This window comes from Artemia sp. Qi Xiang Cuo, chromosome 13, assembly GCF_049724085.1.
Source record: "Artemia sp. Qi Xiang Cuo chromosome 13, ASM4972408v1, whole genome shotgun sequence".
NCBI lineage: Eukaryota > Metazoa > Arthropoda > Branchiopoda > Anostraca > Artemiidae > Artemia > Artemia sp. Qi Xiang Cuo.
This window is the reverse complement of record NC_142806.1, coordinates 70698894-70722120: the sequence shown is the minus strand read 5'-3', so window position 1 is coordinate 70722120 and position 23227 is coordinate 70698894. Positions and strand designations below refer to the sequence as shown.

At 35.6% G+C, this 23227-nt stretch overlaps 1 protein-coding gene across 1 annotated transcript in view; it reads left to right on the top strand.

Annotated features, from left to right (window-relative positions):
* LOC148945606 (tyrosine-protein phosphatase non-receptor type 2-like) overlaps positions 1 to 18487 on the top strand; it is an 80718-nt gene extending 62231 nt beyond the window's left edge. Inside the window, exons 7-9 of the mRNA XM_089099188.1 lie at positions 2300 to 2633; positions 8537 to 8711; positions 14517 to 18487. Coding sequence (XP_088955314.1) covers positions 2300 to 2633; positions 8537 to 8711; positions 14517 to 14706 — 699 coding nt within the window. The 3' untranslated portion in view covers positions 14707 to 18487. The remainder of the gene's footprint in view (positions 1 to 2299; positions 2634 to 8536; positions 8712 to 14516) is intronic.
* The last annotated feature ends 4740 nt before the right edge of the window (positions 18488 to 23227 follow it).

Genomic DNA, 23227 nt, shown 5'->3' with positions numbered 1-23227 from the left:
GGGGAGTGTCCTCCTCAAAAATATATTTTCTATCTGGAAATCAACTACGCTGGACAAAATGACTATCTCAAATTTTTGATTGGACGTGTTTGGGGGAATGATGGGCGTGGGGGGGCGCTAGTTGCCCTCCAATCACTTTTGACTATTAAAAAGGGCACTAGCCACTCCCATTTTCTTTCTTTGATAGCTTGGGTACACTTACGCTATTTTGATTTGGTTAAATCTTAAGAGCAGAAGCAGCCCCAAAGTTTGAACATAATACCCACAATCATTCTTGTGATGATGTTTAGATATCTTGTTGGTAATAGTTAATAAAGGTGTATGTTTTGATTCGATCTTATGTCAAAGTTAATTTTTTAAACAAAAGGTCAAATGGCAGAGAAAATGTTGGAGGGGGATTAGACTTCCAACTTTCATTGTTAACTTCTGAAGGGGGCTTCAGCCCTTTCTGTTTTCATTCGAATGAACCCCTTTTGAAATTCCTACGAAAACTCCTTCGATACGAAGTGCCCGGGTATGGAGAAAAAAACAAAACAAAAGACATTGGGCCCAAATCGTTCGTTAATTAGGCAGCGCTCGCGCGCAGCCTCTGATTCTTCCAAACTTTTTTCGATTGTAAAAAAACATCCTGAGCCTCGGCTATTCTACTTTTAACATCTTCATAGCACCAACCGTCTTTGCTAATATTATTACCTAGGTTAGTAAAGCTGTCCATTTGATCAATCTTCTCATTGCTCAACATCACCTCTTCACCTTCACTGATTCCTAATCTTAGCGACTTAGTCTTCTTGACAGTAATTTTAAACCTATTTCTCGAACCCTGAACTCGCAAAACCCAAAAGTTTGTTCATTTTGTTCCAACTTTTATTTAGCATGCTTAAATCATCAGCATAATCTAAGTGCAGGAGACTTTTTGATTCCCATTGGATTTCGTGTTCTCCCTTTGCCTTTCCTGTGCTCCTTAAGGCAAAGTCTATCAAAATGATCCATATAAAGGGGTTTAGAACTCAACCTTGCTTAACTCCTGATTTAAAACGATTCCAACTGCTAACCTCATTTCCTACCTTAATCGCAGCAGTGTTGTTCTCGTACATAACACTAATCACTTAAATATATTTTTCTGGTATGCCATACAAGTATAAGACCTTGCTAAAGCTCTTCTATCAACAGAATTGAACGCGTGCTCATAATCTATAAAACTTAAAATCTATAAATCTATAAAGGTGTTTGGCAACTCAGGCACTTCTCAATTATTAGCCTTAGAGTGAAAATTTGGTCGACACATCCTCTACCCTTCTACCCCAAAACTACCTACTACCTCTTCGCTACCCAAGAAACCAAGATAATGCCTCTATAATTACCACACTCACTCTTATTGCATTTCTTATAGAGGAGTTTAATTAGAGTTTTCCTAACATCGCTAGGTACTTCCCCTTTTTCAAAAATCATATTCATAATCTTAGCTTATTTCTAACCTAACAACCACCATATTTAAGAAACTCATTTACTGTACTGTCAGCACCTGGAGCCTCATTATTTTTTAATCCTTTTAGTACTGTCTCTAATTCTTCCTTGCATAATAAACCTTCCTTCACCTCCAAAGTGTCACATAATTTTTCATTCTTTTCTATATCATTGTCTGTAACTTTATCAGTGTTTAGCACATTCCCAAAACTTTCTGCCCATCTCTCTATGACTCTTTTCTTATCACTAATCGTGGCCCTGTTCCTATCTTTAACTGGGGCAAGTACGGATTGGCTACTCCCTCTCAATTTATTAACATTCAAGTACAATATTGTACTATTATATTGTCTAGCTGTATCTTCCAGATCTTCAGCCATTTTATCCTTGGCCTTCATTTCACACTTCCTTAGGTCATATTTTACTACTTTCTCTTCTTTACTTACATTTCTTTTATTTTCGTATGATCTATCGCTCAAATACTTCTTGTAACGTCCCTCCTTTTCGCTACTAGACTTAAAGCATTTTCGCTAATATTCCAAGCCGTATTTCTAAATTTCATTCCTAAGGCGCCATCTGCTACTTCACAAACTATTTTCTAAAATTATATAATGTAATCAGGGCCGTATCCCGGTTTTTTTTTTTTCGGGGGTGTTTTATGCAAGGATTTTTTCCGGGGGGGGGGGGAGGGTACACAAAAAAAATAAACAACGCATAAAAAAAATTGTCTATATCCATTTTTGCTAAGTTTTTCTACCGCAAAATAGAGTAAAGCATCGTACAAAATAAAATAAATAGTCCTATTTTTTAAAATTTCACAATTTGATATCTTTTTCAGGATGTTTTCCCCGTTTTCCCCTACGTACCAGACTCTGGAATTGAAAATGGGGTGCTTGAAGAGGAGCCTGATGGTGAAGGGATAGAAGAAGAGGAAGAAGTACCACCCCCAATTGAAAGTCTACCACCACCTGTGCCTCCAAGAAGTCAGTCACTTCCTTCTTCTCCAGTTACCCTTACACAGGAAGAGAAAGAAGAAGAAATGCCAATTTCCAATAAGCCATTGCCTAGCTTGCCATCTAGTGTAGAGGAGAGTTCTGAAGAGCATGACTCGGAAGATACTGATGAAGCATTGCCAGATATTGAACTATCCTCTGTAGGAGATTATTCTATTGGTAAGACTAGGTATTTTCTTGGATGTAAATGAGTCTTTCATTATCAGAACACTTCGAGGGAGTGGGTGTGTGCTCCACGTGGAGCATGGCATATAGCTTTTTCATAGGGTTGTATGTATTATTGCGGCATGCTCCTCTGGAATGATAGGTAAATTTTGCCTTGAAAATGTACATGTGGATCTGTGGCATTTCAACACAGAACAACCTTAAAATTTGCAGCCATGGGTGTCAATTAAAGCTGTTTTTGGGAGGGGGGGGGGCATTTTTTAAAATTAAAAAATAAACTATAAAATTATTTATTTTTCAATGTCTGTGGGGGGAGGGCAATTTTGTTCTTTTTTCTATTAGTTCAATAAAAATACCAAAAAGGGTATCTTTCCAATTCTAGGATAGGGTGGGCAAAGACTTTTCTTCGAATGTAACTTCTCTATTACTTTCTAAGTAAAAAGGACAGGTACTTTGAACAAAATGAACTATTAGCATTAAATGTGGTTATCCTAAGGACATCGAGGATAATTCGTGAGTAAAGCCTCCCTTGTTTAAACAAAGGAAGTTTCGAAAGCTTTATTTCTAAACAAAAAAGAAAATAGCAAGAAAGGTTAATAGAAAGAAAAAGTTGCTAAAGCTATATAAAGGTCCATTTAAATCGTCACATTGCAAAGTTTGTTTTTTGGCGTGTTTGCAGCTTCCTATAAAGAAATGCACCATTTTTCAAACTTAGAGTTTCCTGTTGCCAAGAATTGTCGTTGATTTTTTTTTGGGGGGGGGCATTGTTTTGAGTTATAACTTTTTTTTTCCCCTTTTTATTAAGGACTGAATTTTGATGTATATAAATCAAACTTGTAAATTTCTTCATTTAGTTTCCACTCAAAAATGAAACAGTGATAATCCTTCCCGCTAGCAATATGGCTGGGTACACATAGGAAAAAAACAGATGAAAAAAAGATGAACACAAACGAAAAAAAAAGATGAACTAAACGAAAGTAATTTCAGGTAGGGAATAATGAAAAAAGGCAGATACTTTGGCAAAGACTTCCGCTAAGCCGAAATCTTTCTAGTTAAGCGGAATCCCTCCCACTAGCAACCTAAGGCTGTGTACACATACCAACACAAAAACAAATACGAAAAACACCATAGTGTTTTCTTGGAGTAAGGGATCCTCAGAAACTGATTAACTTGATTTGGTGTAGTAAAGAGTTTAAGCTAGTGTTGATTCGCTACATTGAGGGCAGAGTATTCTCTTTGGAGGATGAGTCCCAGAGTTTTTTTCTGAACCTTACCGAAAGTGAACAAGTGCTGAAAATCAGAAGCCAGTGTAGTCTAAAGACCTATTTACGTCATGCTGTATACACCTATCATTTGTCTTTTTTGTTTTTTGTCTTTTTTAAATGCAATTGTACGTATAGTAGACAATAGAATGTAAAGCAATAATCCAGGGGTAATTATTGGATGTATCTTAGGGGAAGAGGGCTGATGCAATTATAACAAGTGTTCTTAGGCCCAAATTAAGCACGCTTCTGCTCATTTTATTTTAAGCTATTTTTTATTATTAAGGCTATTCGGTTATTTTTTACTAGGTGTCTTCAGTGGACGGAGTCCTCGGAGCTTAAGACCTAATTTTGTGCTACGTACTTCGGTATTTACCCATAACATTGTCGACATACCTTAAGGTTAGACCACCCTAATCATTTCGTAATGGCTTAAGATCAACCTAAGATTATTGCTTTAATTAGTGTATATATGTTTTTTCATTTTCTTAATTAAAATTTTGAATGGTTATTTATATGCTTTAATTCCATTATAAGTCTTAAACAAGTGCTCCGAGTGGTAGTTCAGAGGCTAATACCGAATTGAAATTCGAGTCGTATTACCCCCTAGATATGGCCACCCTAATCATTTCGTAATGACCTATGATTATTAATAACCTAAGCTTATTGCTTTAGTTTGTACACATACTTTGACTTCACATCCGGCGGCCTTTATCACCAGGAAAAATAATTATATATAAACAAAAAGGCAAGCTTAAACAAAATATGAAAAAAAAACTAAGAAAACACAAAGGCTGTGCAAAAAATAAAGAGAAAGACGACAGAAAAATTATTTAAATAAAATCCAATCACGTAACAACACAAGACAGAAGCCAAGATGTGTGCTGTTTACTATTGTAACGTACATATCCGAATCAGATGTTTGCCCTTTCAGAAGATTATACTTTTTTCCCGTTGAAAAGGGCTTCCTGATGTAAAGTCAAAACATTCGGACTTCTATTAATTATTTTGTATTGCAGAAGTTTTTTATTACTGCCTTAAAAAAACATACCCATTACTTTCGTTCATACCCTTCGTTCCGAAAGGAACTCGTACTCTACCTACAGCATTTGGTTGACTACATAAGATCCCAATACCCATACGCTGCCATTCAGATCCTGGGCGACATTAAGGATTTAAAGGCTAGCTGGCTCTCAAGTTCACTCTCACTTACGCAAGTTGTTGAAGTCCTAACATGCGAGGAAAAGGTACTAGACCTTATCTTCAACAATGTTGAAAAGTTCTATAATCTCCACTACACTCTCTCCGCTTTTGGAATGACTGCCGACCTTAATGTGATTGGTAAGCCTAGCAGAGAACCCCCTGATGGATCCCAGTCAGGGGGGAAATACTGCCCGCGAATTCACGAACAACCCCAAATTTAGCCAGAGTGGCTAACTAAGAAAAACTGGTCAAATGTCCTTACTATGAAGAACGGCAACAATATGATGCAAGGGGTCACTGCTCAGCTTTTCCATGAATATAAAATAATATTTCCCGAAAAGACAATCCTGGTCAAGTCACAAAATAAGCCGCGGGTGACTTAACAGATTAAGGATCTAATCAAATCGAGAAATGAGCTCTATAAGTTGGGATATCAATATGAGGCTAAAAAAAACGCGCAAATAAAGAAATCTAAAAAGGAATTTGGTGCTCAAGTGGTTAAGAAGCTTTGGAAGCCTAACCCCTCTAGATTCCACCAGAAGGTCCAGGAGATTATGGGACGGACTCGAAAGCAGTTGACAATCTACGGCTCTGATGGTGAACCTCTGAGCGCTAATATGATCAAGACACATTTTTCAAATATTTGTCGCGCACACCCACCTCTTGACGAGCTACCTGAAAATGGACCCATTGAACAAATTCCGGTCATTCGCCCCCATGAAGTATGCGAGAAGCTCAAACGCCTGGACCTCAGGAAGAGTAATTACCTTCTAGAAATTCCTATTGGAGTTGATAGCTCATTGCTCTGAGGAGCTTAGTCCTATTTTGGCTGCCTGTTTCAATCAGTGTCTAATAGATGGTACATTCCCGGATTGTTTCAAGACAGCATATATAATTCCCCTTCCTAAAATAAAAAAAACCCTCTCACCTGACGATTTGCGCCCGATTTCAAAAACCCCGTGCCTTTCCAAAGTGTTTGAAGGCTTTATCTGTGAATATTTATATGGAGATATCGAAGCTAATTTAGACCCTCGATAATTTGGTTTCAGGCCTGGACGTAATACTACCCACTATCTTGTATGTCTTTTTGACGACCTGATGAAACATCTCGAGAAGGAAGAGACATACGCAGAAATCCTTCTCAGCGATATAGTAAAGGCGTTTGACAGCATCCAGTTTCTTGTGAGAATGGTTGCAAGCTTCCTGTACAATCGAAACCAATGTGTTTCACTCACGCAGGATGAAGCATCCGAATTCCAAGAAATATGGTGCGGAGCACCCCAAGGGACAAAATTAGGACCACTGATCTTTTTGATTGTTTTTAACCCTGTCCTACCACATATACAAAGTCGCTGCAAGTTTGCTGACGACCTGTCAAGCATATCATTCCGCACCTTAGCGAGCCTAGCAGAGGAAATCACCACCTCATCAATATTTTTCCAGCTAAAGAATAATCTGTAATGCTTACAGTTAGTGAAACCAAGAGCCATATTCTACGTGTTAGCTTTTTAAAATCTTCAATTCCGTCCCAAGAAGACACTGGACTTACAACTAAAGATGAAATAAAAATCCTAGGAGTAATTTTCAAAAGCAACCTGAAATGATCCACATATACAGTCTATCCTCCAAAAGGCTTCCCTATGCCTAAAATCCTTTGCTTGCCTAACGCGGTTCAATATCCAAATTTCCATTATGCGCAGTCGGACATACATACAGTATACTGTATGTATGTCCGATCGCAAACCGAGTATGCTTGTCCCGTTTGGCACCCAGGTCTAACGGCTATCCAAACCGAAAAGCTTGAAAATATTCAGAAGCGGGCGCGCCTAATAATGCTTGGGGAAAATTATACATCCTATGAGGACAGCCTGCAGAAACTGAGGCTTCAGAAACTATCTGAAAGGTACTACGATCTCACGATGCGTTTCGGAAAAAAATGCCTAAGCTCTGATGTCCATCGCAAAATATTACCGGATTTCCAGGAATCACAGACCAGTCGCCCAAAAACACATAGAGGAGCCCTCACTTCGTCGTGCCAACTCCTCTGTCCCCCACCCCGAAAGGCATCAAAAAGGTACCTATCATCGTTTGTTCCATACTTCGTGAACCACTATAATGAGGAACTAGTTGAAAAGGAAATCTATAAAAAGTTGTGAAAAAGTTTATTTATTTTTATATTTATTTATCTGATCTCATGTGTTATATTTTTTGTTGTTTGACGTCCGCTGCTAGCTATAAGCTATTATGGAAATAAAGAGTTGTTATTATTATTATTACTTATAGGTTTTTGTTTCAATTGATTATTAAGTTCTGGTTAAGGTAGGTCTGTTAAGTAGGTTAAGTTCTCTTGTAGGTTAAGGTCTGTTAAGTACGTTAAGTAGGTTAAGTCCGTGCTCGGGTCTGATACGATACTCCCATGGAAAATTACCTAAGCTTTAATCTGTGCTTTGCTGTCTCTATCAGTGCTCTCTGCAGGAGAATATACTTTTATCAGTCGATTGGCAGCCAGGGAGGGGGTATTCTAGGGTCTAAACTGTGGTAACGGCAGATGTTGCTCAAAGTTGACATCCACCGGGAACGATTAGGCTTATAATGTTTTAAGTTTGAATTTTATCAATCTCTCTGTTACTCTAGTAATATTTTCCGTATGCTTGAGTCTGATAATAATATCGATGGTAATAATGATACAGGTTTACTTCACTAAAGATGTCCATTAACTGTCTTTGTTAAAAGTTACTATAAAAGTAAATTAAAAGCTACTTTTCTGTCGTTCCAGCCTTGACGACAACGCTAGATGGACCGATAAAATTAGTATTTAGCAACTTTTTGTCGAACCTGGATTCGATGGTAGTAATGATACAGGTTTACTTCACTAAAGATATCTGTTACCTATAACTATCTTAATTAGAAGTTACTATAAAAGTAAATTCAAAGTTTTTTTCCGGACCTGGATTGCATTCTGAATGTCAAGTTTTTTTTTCACTTTGAGACAAATATTAGGGTTGTTCGTCTCCTTCACTAGAAACTATATGGAGCTCAGTGGGTAGGTGTAATCAAATGACACAATACCAAGGGTGGGGGTGCAAAGGCAGGGTAGCAAGGGTGCAATCAAGTAGCAAGGGTGGGGTTTTAGGCTTTATTTCATAAAAGTATATTTAAGTAAGTAGGGTATCTTAATTTGATTAAAAAATGAAGTGTTTCAGTAACTTCCCTTGTTAACCACCTACAGTCCGAGCTACCTGGGTTTGTTGTATAGATTTATGGATGATTTATATACAAGTAAACGTGTTTCCTATAAACTTAAGATTCAGAGATTTTTAGGTTCTGGGCCCGAACCCCTTCACGCTCCCTGCTCTGATGCCTCAATGTTGAAATTCTAATCATTTTAAGCTAAACCTTTTTTTTAATAATTTTTCTCATTTTTATGTGCAGGCCTTGATGATGCCCGGAAAAGAAATATCGAGGAAAGAACTATTGGAACTGAGCCAAAGAAATTGAAATCTGACTTAGTAGTTGACTCCACACTAGCCAATGGGAATGGAACAGTGGCAGGAATGAAGGATTTTAATGTACCTGATGTAACTACAAAACTCTGCCCCGAGGAAAGGTAAACAGAAATCCCCCTAAACGTGCGTGTATGAAAACGGAATCTAATTCATTTTTTTGTCATATTTAGTGAAGACTTTCTTTATTTTTGTTAGTAAGATCTATTCAGCGTAACATTATAAATCGCTTCTAAGGTTAAAGACTGTATTGTGATGACGCTCGGAATTGCATTGTTTTAACAATATTTTCGTGAGATAGGGAAAGTGCTTATCCAACTTACGCCGCTTTTTATATAGCTTCCTACCCAATAAAATACTTTTTCTTTTATCGATCTTTTGTTGTGTTTCTGTATCTGATTCTTAGCGCTAATAATGCTGACACAGATGGTCAATTCACGAGAGCGTGAGGGATATCTTATTTTTATAAAAGTCTAAGGGAGGTAATTTTGTTGCTTTCGATTTTTTTTATTATGAAAATACACAAATATATTTTCCAAAATATAGGGGAGGGGAAAACCACCTCCCTCTTCCGTTGATTGACATTGCTGAACGGCTCATCACTGTTATTGTTGTGACTATAATAATCATCATTATCATCACTATCGCAGTTATTTTCTTTGACCACAGTGTTGTTCTATCTAAAAATAAAACGAAATGAAAGTATAAGAACTGGATATAATATTTTAAGTCCTAATATTTCGGATTTACGTCCGGAAGCCTCTATCAAAGGGAATAATAATAAATAAAAAAAGGAAAAATCTAAATGGAACAAAACAATTGAAGATAAGAAAAACACAAACGATGACAAACTTAAATCTTAATAATTCCCAATGTCAATGTCCAATGCGTCCATTGTTAAGATGTGAGTTTTTCTCAATTGTAACGATCTAACCTAAAAAGTATACATAATAGAAATAAAAATATAACATAAAATGATTAATAAATAAAAATAATAGATAAAAAGATAATAAAATATACCTAAGTATGATAAAAATATAATACTTTGGAAACAAATTTGGGATATATATTTGCACATTAAGGATGGGGGTAAATTATAGCGGGTCTACATGCCCAATGTGTTAGCTACAATTATTCTGATATTATCAATTAAGAATTGTTTTCTAACTTCACACTGTTCAATTTATTTACCCCCACCCCCTTAATGTGCAAATATATAACCCAAATTGTAAATTTTCCCATCTATTCTGTCACTTGTCTTTGTCTTGTCTCACGCTAAGCTGAAAGAAACTATTGAAATAAGCCGGTTCTACAATGTGTCAATGGATGAACAAGTTGAGTGGTTGGCGCTATAACAGACAAATGCTGAAATAAGATAAAGAAATAGAATAAAATAAGTATAGAAAAATAATGAATCGAGAATATGGTACAATATAATAGAAAAAGAAAAATAGGAATTATAGTAAAAGAAATAGATAATCATAGTTTGTTGAAGAGGGGTCCAATAGAGCAAGGAGTCTGGCCTGTTTCTGGGCCTTAAAGAAGGAAAATAAAAACGCCTAGTAGAAATTTCAAATGATAAACAACGGTTAATCAATTTTATACCCATACCCATAACATACCCATTAGTTGTACAGGAAAATTAAAAAAGGGAAAGAATCGCTTCCCCGTTGATGCAATAACAAAACTGTTCTTAACTTAAGTATTGCCCTTATATGGTTGGCCAAATCACAGATAAAAAAAAAACAGCCACAAATTAGCTAAATACCCATAACATGGAGTAAGGATTGGCCATTCTTTAATTAATCAAATAAAAAAACAAGTTATTTCAACTTAAAGTAAGGAGCAACATTGAAACGTGAAATAAAGAGAAATTATTACGTACAGGAGGGGGTTGCCCCTTCCTCAATCCCTTGCTATTCGTGCTAATGTTTTCTAGTACTTTTAAAAAAGCTTCTTGTTGTTCTAATTATCTGACTCTTGTGTTTCAGGAGTCGTTTTTTGTAAACTGGGACAAAAAGTAAAACTTTAGCGTAAAGATTGAGGTATTTAGGAGGGGGCAGTCCTCCACATAAACGTAATAATTTCTGTTCGTTTTACGTTTTAATGTCGTTTCTTACTTTCAGTTGAAAAGCTTGTCATTTTATTTAATTTCTGATCGTTTTTTAAATAATGCCGGGAAATCTGGCTCCTCCTCCAAGGAAAGATCATCTAGACAATTCAATCTCGATTGAAAATTACCCCCGACAGTTACCATTAACATCTTCACATGTAAAATTGATTCGACAATTCTCAATAATAAATACTACGCGTAAACAATGGACAAATTTTGTAACTTAGACTTTTCCCAAAGGGCTGTGGGGGGGGGGGTCTTTTATCCCTAAAGGCATAGTTATTGAACCTGTAAACTATGCTGAACAAAATGGCTATCTCAAAATTTTTATCAAACAACTTTGGTGAAAAAGGGGCGTGGAAGGGGGGCTAGCTACCCTCCAATATTTTTGGTCTTTTGGGCTCTAGAACTTTTAATTTCTGTTTGAATAATCCCTCTCCCGAGATTCTAGGACTTCTGGTTCGATACGATTACCTCTGGCAAAAAAAAATAAACACGCATCGGTGATCTTTCTTTTGGCAAATATTAAAAAATCCACGTTTTGGAGACGGGAGCTTGAAGCTTCTACTATAGGGTTCTCTGATACAGTGAACCTGATGTTGTCGTTTTCATATAGGCAACTATAGACAACGCTACAGCGTTGCCTCTGATTACTAGGCCTTAAGGGGTGTTTCCTCTTTTTTCAAAAATCAGGCAAATTTTTTCGGGCTCAAAGCCTTTGATGGGGAAAACTGAACGTAATGAATCTTATATTTTTGGAACCAGCATAATAAGCCGATTCTTTCGATATATCTATTGATATCAAAATTCGGTTTTTAGAGTTTCGGTTTCTGCTGAGCCGCGTCGGGGCTTGCAAAAAAAGAAGTAGGTAACCAATTCAAAAGGAAATTCAATTTAGTGCATATACATAGAACGCAGAACATGTGTAAAATCTTAATTACAGGTTAGACAAGTCAATCCAACACGTGTTTTGCGTCAGATACAAAAGTATATTTAGATTTTTATTCTTTATAAAACACGATTATCTTATTGCTTATTAATTCAAGTGCATTTGGATATGATTTTGGGGGGGGGGTATAATAAAAAAGGGAAGCAAAAATGAAATTATGATAAATGAAAAATATTTTTCCGAATCAAGCAAATCTAAAGTTCAGAATCTAGCAAATTTGAAATCTCTAAAGTTTTGGCCTGTAAAAAATGGCTATTTTGGCGAGCGAAAATGGGCAAGCAACGTTGTCCTGTGAATCTTGGTTTGTATGCTTGATCAACAGTAATTTCCCTGAAGTTTTCCTCAAAAACGACTCAGGATGAAAAGACTCTTTTTAATTATCTACAAAAAATTCCAATAGTTTATTCCACGAGTGAATAAGCAACTTTTTTGTTGAACATGAGGAAATGAAAAGGGAAAAATGAAATGAACACGAAGCGAAGAATGAATATGACCCTGGGACGAAATTTGACTCTTATACCTAGAATAAGTTTCTCTCTCTTAGTAAAACCCGGACTACTACTACAACTCGTTTTACTGTTAAGCAATTTTAGGTCGACGAATCACCGAACGGCTCTTCTTCATCCCACTCTTATTTAAGCTTCTGGCAGATCAATAGCCCTGGTATCAATTAGATGCAATTAATTTTTGGAGATGCAGGACATGGGTTCTTTCTAAGCAAAGTGGGGAATCTTACATAACCCCAAATAGTCAGTACGCCTAAAGAACCGACTTATATACTTTTACTTGTGCCTTGGCAGACGGGGTTTTATTAGGGAGATATAGTTTTCATATAGATTTCTTTTTTTTTCTTTTTTTTTTATTTATTTAGCCCCATTTCTGCCTTCATATCTGGTTTGTCTATGTTGCTCAATATCTGCAGTGACAAAAGCCAAAATATGTTTTTGTACCTAGGTTGATATGGACTGTCCTTTTGTAAGAAAACTGAAAAACAATAATTTTTTGACTGGCGCGCGCAATGATTTTCCCGGCTTTCTTGTGGCATTAGTATTTTTCGTTGCCATATTGGCCTTTCTTGTTTAAGTTTTTTTTTTACCGACTTGTTTCTCTGCGTATGCTTGCGTTTTGTGTGACTGGTTTTTATTATATTATGAAATCAACTCTGATTGTTGGTATTCTTGTATCATTATTCAGGCATGTTTCGTAAAACGCGAGAAAATCTTAAGAAAAAAAAACTGTTCATGTAGGCACGTGCGCAGGAATCAATTCTGCGGATCAGAACCCCCAAAACTTACATAAGCAACTAAAGTCCAGCAAGGATAAATTAGTATAGATATCTTAATGCCATGGGGTTCAAACTCAAAGGACCTCGCCCTAATGGGCGTCCCAGCGCTGTAGGTACAAGGCCCAAAGATCCTGCTGAGCCTCTGAGCCTCCTCTGAAGAGCCAGACTCTAACCAGCATGTTCAAATGTTTAATGGTGTACAACAGTGGTGCCAATTTGAACGGAAGCAAAGGAACATTCGCCTCCTCCTTAGATTTTTTACCCCCCCCCCCTCTCTTAGATTTAAAAAATACATTTTTCGGTATGTTCGTTGAAAAGTACCCTTTTAAGTATTGTCATTGGAAAAGCAACACCCCCCCTCTCACCATTCTCATTAATTTGCGTGGCTAGTCTATGCCGGGATTTCTACGCACTCTTGCTCCAGTTTTCATAACATCATTACTGGATGTTGAATGTGAACGTTGCTTGAGAAAACTTATCGATGATTTTTCAGCGCTAAATTTAAAATAAAAAGAAGAAGAATATAAAAAACTTTGGACTTTTTATTGTCTAAGCAAAGAATATCATTAAAAATTGTTGATGGATTTTGAGCACAGAAATAAAGAATATATATATATGGGGAATAAAATAATCGTGGACTTTCTCCCGTCCTAGCAAAAAATAAACATTGTTTTTTTTTTGAAATGATTGTTTGAAATGTTTCTAGAAGACAGTTCTTAAGGATTATGCGCACGAGGTTGAAAAAGAAACGGAATAAAATAACCCTGGACTTCCTGTCGCCCAAACAAAAAATTTTACCAATAAGTGCTGGTAATATTCTCATTATCCGAAATCTTGTTAGAGATCTATTGCCGATAGATTAGAGTGCAAAGATAAAAAAAAATAATAGTACTAACTGAGGAAAAAATAAACCCTGGACTTTTCGCTGTTCTAACGAGAATATTGCCAATAAATGTTTGTGACGTTCTCTAGCTATTCAAGACGTTATTCAAGAACAAATGCTGGTCGATTTTTCAGCGGGAAAGTAAATAGATTTTGAATAATAAAATAACTACTGAAAAGATGTATATTCTACAGTTTTGTATTTTATACTTTTTTTTGGGAATCGTTATTAACAACTCGTTGTTAATCAATAATTTTATTTCCGCGATCTTCTCTTATTTATCTTACCCCTCCCAGTGTCCTAAATGGCGTAACTGATCCATCGCTGCAAAACCTGATATCTATTCGTATTTTTGTCTTGATTAATATTATCACCGATATTGAATAATTAATGATAATGTAAGTAATTAATGTTCCTATTACTATTAAATTTTTTCATTTACACCCTCCCCCCTCCCCTCTGCTAGCTTTAAATGGCGCACCTGACCCAACGTTAAAACAAAATTATTAGTGCTTCTTCGTACTTTTGGCTTGATTGTTATTATTACTTAATATTAAATATTTAATTAAAATATTAGTAATTATTGTTTCTGATATTAGTATTTAATTTAAATTAATGTTAAAATTAATTATTTAATTTAATTAACTAGCTAAACTTCGATTAATTTCTGTTTTTACAGTGAGCCAAAAGTGCGACAGAGGAGGAAAGACAATAAATTAGAAGAAAAAGTAAGAGAAATAAAACAGAAATTGGAGGCTTCAGAAAGGAGTCAAAGACGTAAAACGATGCTTTTTAGTCCCTACGCCATGGCAGTTGGAGGAATGTTGCTGCTTTTCACTGGTGTAGTTGCTTATAAATATTTTAGTTGATATCGTTGGAATAGTATACAGAGCCATCTAGAAGTTTTGGTGTATTTTTCTAAGATTTTAAAGTTTCACTAAATTCCAGTGGATTTATTTTAGTATGTTTGTTTTAGTTCTTTAACTGAAACAGCACTAAGGTATGTCTTTAATTTATGAATTTCTGGCCATATTTATGTTATTTTAGTATTGGCGCTTTGTGAAAAAAAATTGAAATGCGCATTAAAAACGGCTTTTTGGGACAGAGATGGTAAGTATGGTGTTGTTTTTTGTGGCCAAATCTAGCCTCTGTACTACCAATTGATATTTTATGAAGATCGTTCATAGTTTATCCAAAAATCAATTATTTTAGTTTCAGAAGTAACGCTTTTTTTCCTGAGCAGTGCTCTATCGGGCATTAGGCACTTGCGAAGGAATGTTTTTCAGAGGGGGCCCAATAACACACAAGTAAATTTTGCTTGGTTTTAAGGACCAGGCTCTTATATCTCTCCCCCCCCCCCCGCCTATGGGTACATCCTTGACCAGTAAACTATTTAACGAAAAAGAAAAACTTGTCTCACTAGACCATTTTCTGTCTAGTCAAAAGTGGCTTTCACACTAGGCCATCGCAACCATCAATAAAATCGTCATAATTATAATCTAAGGTAATCATCAATCAGCAGACTATTCAAAAGTCAAAAACTTGGAATAGAGATGGAGATTCAAGCATAAAGGGCTTTCTATTAAAAGTATATCAAGTGGTTTCCAAAATTTATCACTTCTCATCCAGAAATTTCGTTTCTAAGTAGAAATTACAATTCTAAGCAGTACTCGAGTCTAATTAGCAGTTAAGGACAAAATTTGCTCTGCAAGGTTACATAACAGAGCGTAATGTTTAATCTAATGCTAGTGTGAAAGGTTGTACGGCATAGAGTGAATGAACCATATCATGTACTATTCGTAAAGACGTGGGCTACCTTTGGTGTTTTTTCTGGTTCCCTATACTCCAACTATGCACTTTTTTAAAAATAGGAACTTTTACCCCAAATCGGTCCTGCTAGAACGTGTAGTTTTGAAAGTGGCTGATTAGCACGTACTGCGATATCGTGTACCATCTACTATATGTGTGTATTTACATCCATTCAAAAATTTTTAATTTAATTTGACGAGCGGGTACTCTTTTAAAAACTCACTTTGGAAGCTTTGTCAGTGTTTCAATCCTCAGTCGCCTGAAGTCTATATTCAGGCATTTTGGGTCTTTAGATAGTAAGATGTAATTCGACGCTGCATTTATTTTTATGTCTTTAAAATTTTTGCTACTCAAAATGAAACTATTAAGCTATTGGGCAACAATTTTCTCTCCATGGGGAGTCCTATTTAAAACTGACCACATTCTAAGATTATGGCAACATTAATGTAACAAAAATGCCGATTTCAAACCGTAATTTTTTCAGGTGATAAGATATAACATTAAAAACCTAATACATAAATTTGAAATTATAGTTCTCAATATTCTTGTATTTCTTAATGATTTATTCTGACAATGCTAGTACACGTAAATAAATCAGATAGTACTCATTGCTATAGTAGACGTCTATAAGCCGCTCGTGACCCCACAGAAAATGTTCAAGTAGAAATTTCTAAGGATTTAACCTTAATGAGCCGCTCATGACTCTCCAGAAAACGTTCAAGCAGGAATTTCTAGGGATTAATCGTATATGAAAAAGTAGGAATCTCTAAGGATTGAACTTTTATGAGCCGCTCGTGACCCCACAGCAAGCGTTAAATTAGGAATTTCTAAGGATTGAGCAGAAATTTCAACTATTTATCGGAAAACACATTTCACCTACTTATAGTTCCCATTATACATAGACCCAAAAATGCCAAAACACCCAATACCACACACAAAACACAGAATAATATATCCTAAGCGCCCTTTCTACTAGTTGCTTTGTGGATCACAGAAAAAAACTCTGTACAACTTCTTTGGCGCCTTTGTCCATTTTTGGAGTTATCAGTTTTGTAAGCAAACCAGTAGGTGTTTGTCCATCATAACTTAACCCTTTTTCATCCATCATAACTTAGTAGGAAAACATTCTAAAGTTGATATGTTTTATATTTTTAGGAATATGTTCTATCTCTGAGAGTGGATGATAAGATGATAAATTGCAATCATAATTAAAAAGAGTAAGCATTATCTACCATTTGGCGTCGCTCTTATTTCTGCTAAATTGGTATTGTAGCAATTTAGTTGTAATAGAAGAGAGATAAGTGAAAAAAAAAATAATAACTAATGACAATTATCTATCTTTTATTTCTTTTGCATGAAAAATGGCCTTTTGCAAATACGAGCTATTAAATTTAGAAGTTGAGACACGTTAATGACGTCATTGTGGCCATATATATGATCCAGAAGCTCAAGTTCGGAAAATCTTAAACACAAGATGAAAAAAGTACTCTCACGCATCCCTCCCTCTCCCGCAAGAATCGGCAAATATTTATCGGAAATACCAAATATTTATTGGAAGCAGGGTCAAAATTATCAATATGTAATTATAGGCTAATGATATCCATGGTATTGAAGGTCAGTTCTCAGAAAAAACATTTTTATGTGGATGTCCCCCTTGGATCCTGCCAGAAGGACCAGGGATGGGCGGATAGACTATCTCCTCCATCCCCCCCCCCCCTTCCCACAGGACCAGGAGAGATAACCCCGAGAAAACATGACTTTAAACAATGTATGTAAACATAAATTATTTGGTTTCATATATGCATTTATTTTCATTTACGTTCGTGATGTATGCACCAGGGGCGGATCCAGGATTTTTTTCGGGGGGGGGGCAAAATAGGTTGATCCGATAAACTTGCGTTAGGAGCAAGTTTATTTAACGCTAACTTGCGTTAATTGAGTAAATTACACTACTTTAGACTACGTTCGGGGGGCGCCCCCCCCCTCCCCTGGATCCGCCACTGGTATGCACATCAGAAAACAAAGGTGGGGAAGAGAATTTCCCCCTGATGACCTTTTGTCTCATAAAAACAGTAAAACTGTTGTTCAAAAATACACTTTTTTGTGTTTCGACACAACAGTTAAAGTTGTTAATTGAAGCACGTGTTTAATGTCACTGTTGCCAGACATACGCATCAACATCTTGAGTTGCGCATGGTTAAGCACAAAGTACTTTCAGACAGGCTGAGTTTACAGATTCTCATTTGTATATTAATTATTATTATTATTATTTATTTTTCACTCACAGTATAATACATAATTTAATACGCAGAGTAACACATGGAAAAAATACATAAACATACAATGCAAATCGAGATAGAAAACACATAGAGACCACTAAATAATAATAATAAAAGATTTAAACAAAGGAGAAAAAGGACAAAACAAACATAAAAGGAGGAAATAAGAGAAATAAACACAACTAAATAAATCGAATTAAGCGGTGATGTTTAGAAATACGGACGCAATAATATGACTAGTTATATTTGCTTTGGAGGTTCATATTTTTTGTTACTCATAGAAAATTTATTTTAATTGGTGAAATACCTTATTTAACAATCCTGACAAAATAGTACTGAAAATTGGCTTGCTGCAGTTTTTTCTATTTTCACACTGGCGCATAGGAACTCTTGGATCCTGTTAGAAATTTTTGGGGATTTTACTTAGAAGTTCTATGGGAAGTATCTATAAAATTTACGAAAACAGAACTAACAATCGCAGTGCCTTTGGATATATAAAATCATACAAGGATATTGGGAATTATTCTATGGTGCTTCTTATTAAAAAATTATAAACGATTGTAATTTAATAATATATAATATAATAATTTATACATTATAATAACATAATTTAATGATACGATTATATTATAATGATAATATATATATATATATATATATATATATATATATATATATGTATATATAATTATGATATAATAAAACAATATATAATTATATAAATTAACAGCTTTTATAAGACAGGGGAACGACTTATTCCCCCCCCTCTCCGAAAATCCTCCCCCCTCCCTGGAGAATTTTCCCAAATGTAAAATTGAGCAGCCAAAGGGAAATTAAGACAAATAAAAAGAACAAAAAAAGTGTATAATTATATATCAGTTATTACAAAGGAGGGTAGTGGGTGGTTCTGTAGGCGGGGAGGGGGGGCAGATGCCCAATAGAGTGCATTTTAATTCCAAAATTCTCTGATCTCCATGGGTTTTCCGATAAACATAGGGAGGGGGTAGGAATTAATCTCTCTTCATTTCGGCTAAGCCTAAATAAGGGTGATGCAGGATGATACCTCCCTTCTTATTGCAGAAATCTGACTAATTTGCTTTAAAGCTCCAATTAAAGCTAACTAAATCTGCATAATTTTAAAGCTTCATTGAGCTAAACTAATTTGCTTCATATATCATAAAATTATATGCAATGATGTGTAAGTGTTCATCAGCTACTATGAAATAGGGGTGGTGGATCATTTTCCGGGGGGGGGGGGGGCAGATGCCTCAAAGGATGCATTTTAATGTCCAAACATCAATTGGGCCTCAGGTAAATACAGAATAAGGTCTAGTGATGGGAGGGGGGTAGGGTAGAAATTAATATCTAATTCCTCTTGAATTCCGGGAATTTTTCTGGTCCACGCCTTTATTATGAAAGTAAAGAGTAACATTAAACCCTAAAACGAGTGGAATTTATTCAGGGTAAGAGTTTGGCTGCCTCTTCCTCAGCCCCCGTCCCCCTCTGGGCAAAAGAAACTTGGAAGAATGGTCGTTCGACCGCAATTTGAGGGTTCTAGTGCCTTTCTTAAAAGTCACAAGTGGTCGGAGAGCAACTAGCCCCTGTCCTAGAACCTTTTCCAAAACTAATCTTTTTGTAACCTCTTAGGTCATCTGATCGACATTTCGAGATGCCCATTTTGTTCAGTATAGTTGAAAATATCTCATAAATTTGTCCAAGGATGACATAATCCCTGGAGTCCCCTGGGATGAGGTCCGTAAATCATTTGAACTGTCAATGCCTTACAGATATATCTTATAGTGGAAAAAAAGAAGGCATGTTGGATCTTGGGAATCCAGTGGCTTGAAACTTTCAGAGATTACTTTCCTGGTCTAAAAGATCATCATTATGTTTGATGTGGGAAGGGGGAGGGGTTAGGGGTCCGGAAATAAAAAAAATTGACCAATTTGAAACTTGTAGCCGTAAGTCCTCGGGCCAAGGGGACTAATGTACCAACAATTATTCAAAGGATTGGTCCCTCCTCTAACAAAGGGGGCTAAAGAAAGTACCAAATTTGTCCTATTGGCCTCAAACTTATACGAAACTTTGGGCTAAGGAACCCCAATGCAGAAGGAAAATCAAAGAAAATATTGTTTCCCTGAAAATGCACCCCAAAAAATGCCAGAAATGTGGCAAATAGTTCTCCTCACCAAGTTCAAATAGAAGGGGCTATTTTTAGAAACTTGTTAGGGGCATCATTTGATTGAAAAATAAAAGTTTTTTAGTCCTTTTTAAAGGCCAAAAGCCACTGAAGGGCAATCAGTCTCCCTCTTGCCCCTTTTTCTGCTTTCCGGCCCTCCTCTAATTCCTATGATATCAAATCAAGTTTATCTTACCTTGGTATAACTTACCCACTAGAAACACGAGAAAAGAATTAAAATCAAATTTAAAAATAAATAATGTAAGACATTTTACACCACGTATTCTGGCAATAGTTTGGAATAATGGTAGAATATTCCAAAATTCCGTCTTTTCGTCATATTTTTATTTGTCTTACTTTCTCTGTGGCTGCTCAATCTCGCATGTGAGGGAATTTTCTGCGGGGGGGGGGGGGGTAAACTTAGCATCGATAAAATGGTACATCGTTTTCTATTGCTGTTTTTAGAGGTTGAGTAACCATTTGACTTTTATCTTAATTTACCGTTAAGTTCATTGCTAATTCGTGGTCATCTTATTGTATGGGAGGTAGCCTAAGGATGTCAGATTTTATTTAATGCCTTCGAAAAGGGTGGGAAATCCTCTCGGACGCTTTCTTGTTTTGCTAATACCCTGCCTGGGAAAGGTGAGTTCTGGGTCTTATTTTATAAGCTGCAATGCGCAGTGCGTGGCAGATTTTTGGAAAAAGGTGAAAAGGTCCGCTTATAATCTATGTGATTGTTGTGATTATCATCTTCTCAGTGTGATTATGGTGATTCTTGGTAATAATAAAGATTCGTTTTTTACCATTAAAATTGAAATGGCAAATTTAGACAAATTGCAGTTTGTAACATAGATAGAGCACTAGGGGAGATATTTTTTTTCTTTGGGGGGGGGGGGGGGCGGGGGAGCGGCTGTTCAAAGAGGAAAAATACGAACGGACAAATTGGGAGCATGAAGTTGGATAGGAAGTCATTTATGTTTCTTAACAGATGTGTTTTTAGAGCTCAGTCGATCCATTATATTTTATAAAGACTTTAGTTTATATATATTTAAAATAAAATTTAAAAATAAATATAAGACATTTTACACCACATATTCTGGCAATATTTGGAATATTGGTAAAATATTCCATAATTCCTTCTTTTCGTCATATTCTTATTTGCCTTATATATTTTATTATTAAACTTGAACTCCTTTTCTCAAATCCTCTGGCTAGTTTAAATGAATTATCACTTGTATAAATATGCCTAGGCTATCTGTAGGCCTACCTTTGATTTTTATCTGGGGTAAAGGAAGTATAAATATACTTGTTTTTTATAAAGACTTGAATATCCCCCTCCCCGCGCCCTGAAATATTTTTCTGACTCGTAAATTGGTCTTAAAAATGCAGGTAAGAAATCCTTATCCCCCCCCCACCGCCGCTGAACAACAGGTCTTTTGATAACCTAGGTCTTATGATTTATAGGGAGGCGGGGTGATATTTCACCCCGCCTCGCTAGAAATTTGATAATTCCCAATTGAATTTAGACGTATATCAGTCGTCATCAATAACTCTAGTAGGTCCAATAACCAGTAGGTGGCTTTAACTAAAAATGTACATATTGTATTTGGGTTTTGAAGGATTGAAATATTCGTGTTATAAGATAGTTGATCCTTTGAAAGTCTGCTTTAATGTTTGATATTTTTTCTACGCTCTTAGATGCTTTGTTAAGTTAGTTTACATATTAAGAGCCTTATATGGTCCAGTCGAATTGTATCTATTGTTTTCGGTTGTTTTTTTTTTTTTTGTAGCATTTTCTTCGATTTTTAATGTAAAAATGTTTTCATTTATTAGGTTTTATTTTGATAAATGAACAGGAAGGATTTAGTGTGTGTAATTTGAGTGTATAAATAATTCATGTCTTCGTAATGTATTCAAATACAGTAAATAAATTAGTTGTTCAAATTTGTGTTGGTCTAAAATTCATTTTTGGATTCGTGCCAAGTTTTTCAATTTCTTCCTTGGAGATTTTGTATTTTTCTTCGTCATATTACAATGAAGAGTGTTTTCTAGTACCAAATTCAAGAGATCTTAAAAAATCTATAAATTGTTTCCGATCACACCATAAAATCGTATCTGACATTTGAACATTTCAGTGGAATTACAAAAATTATTTGCTAAGCTATTCTCATAAAAAGAAAGAGCAAAGCGATGCATGTATGCATGTATGTATGTATGTATTTCCAAAAAAAAATCCATCGGGCCATAGGAAAAAAAAACAGAACATAAACATAACAAAACCAGCAAAAAAACACAAGTAAATCTAAAAAAAATTTAAGTCATGTTAAGTCACACTTCGATCCTCCTAATTTATATTACTCTTCTGATCGTCCCTGAGAAAACAGCTTCGTAGATGGTTTTTGGCAATTATTTTAGAAGTGTAAATATGTCAGATATGACCTTTAGAGGTAAATTTATACTTTTTCATATAATTTTGCTAGGAAGAAAATGAATACTTAGAGATAACTCAATCAGTGGCGGATCCAGGTGGGGGCGTCCCTCCCCCTAATGTTGTGGTGGATTTGGGGTTGGGGCCACTTGTTCTGGTTGGCGTTGGGACGGAAGTTTTTTTTTTGTAATTAGTTTTTAATATTTGAGTTATTAATAAGTTTATAATTGTTAGGACTGTTTCTTTTTGCAAACGAGTTTGAAACAAAGTTTCTTTTGGATTTTACTCGGTTAGATTTTGTTAGATTTGTGTTAGATTTTGCTGATGACGCATACTGCCTAAAAATATTTAATTAAATTTAGATCTATTAAGGGTATCTGTCCGTATTACCCCAAAAGCCAAATGGGAGGCGGAAATCTTCATTTCGTAAAAACAAGGAGGGGAAATTTAAAATCCTAACTTCTTCAGGCTATCGAAATGATATTTCAGGATTGTGATGTCACAACGAACCTGAAAAAAAATATTTAAACTTCTTTTTACTCTCAAAAATTTTTTTCGATTCTTGCTATGGCACAAAGACGAAGAAAGTTATATCATTACTTTTTTTGCTGTCATAAAATTGGGGTTTGCTTTTTTTGCAAAGCAGGGTGGTTTTTACAACATTGCTGTTTTTTAAGGGATATGTATAATAGAAA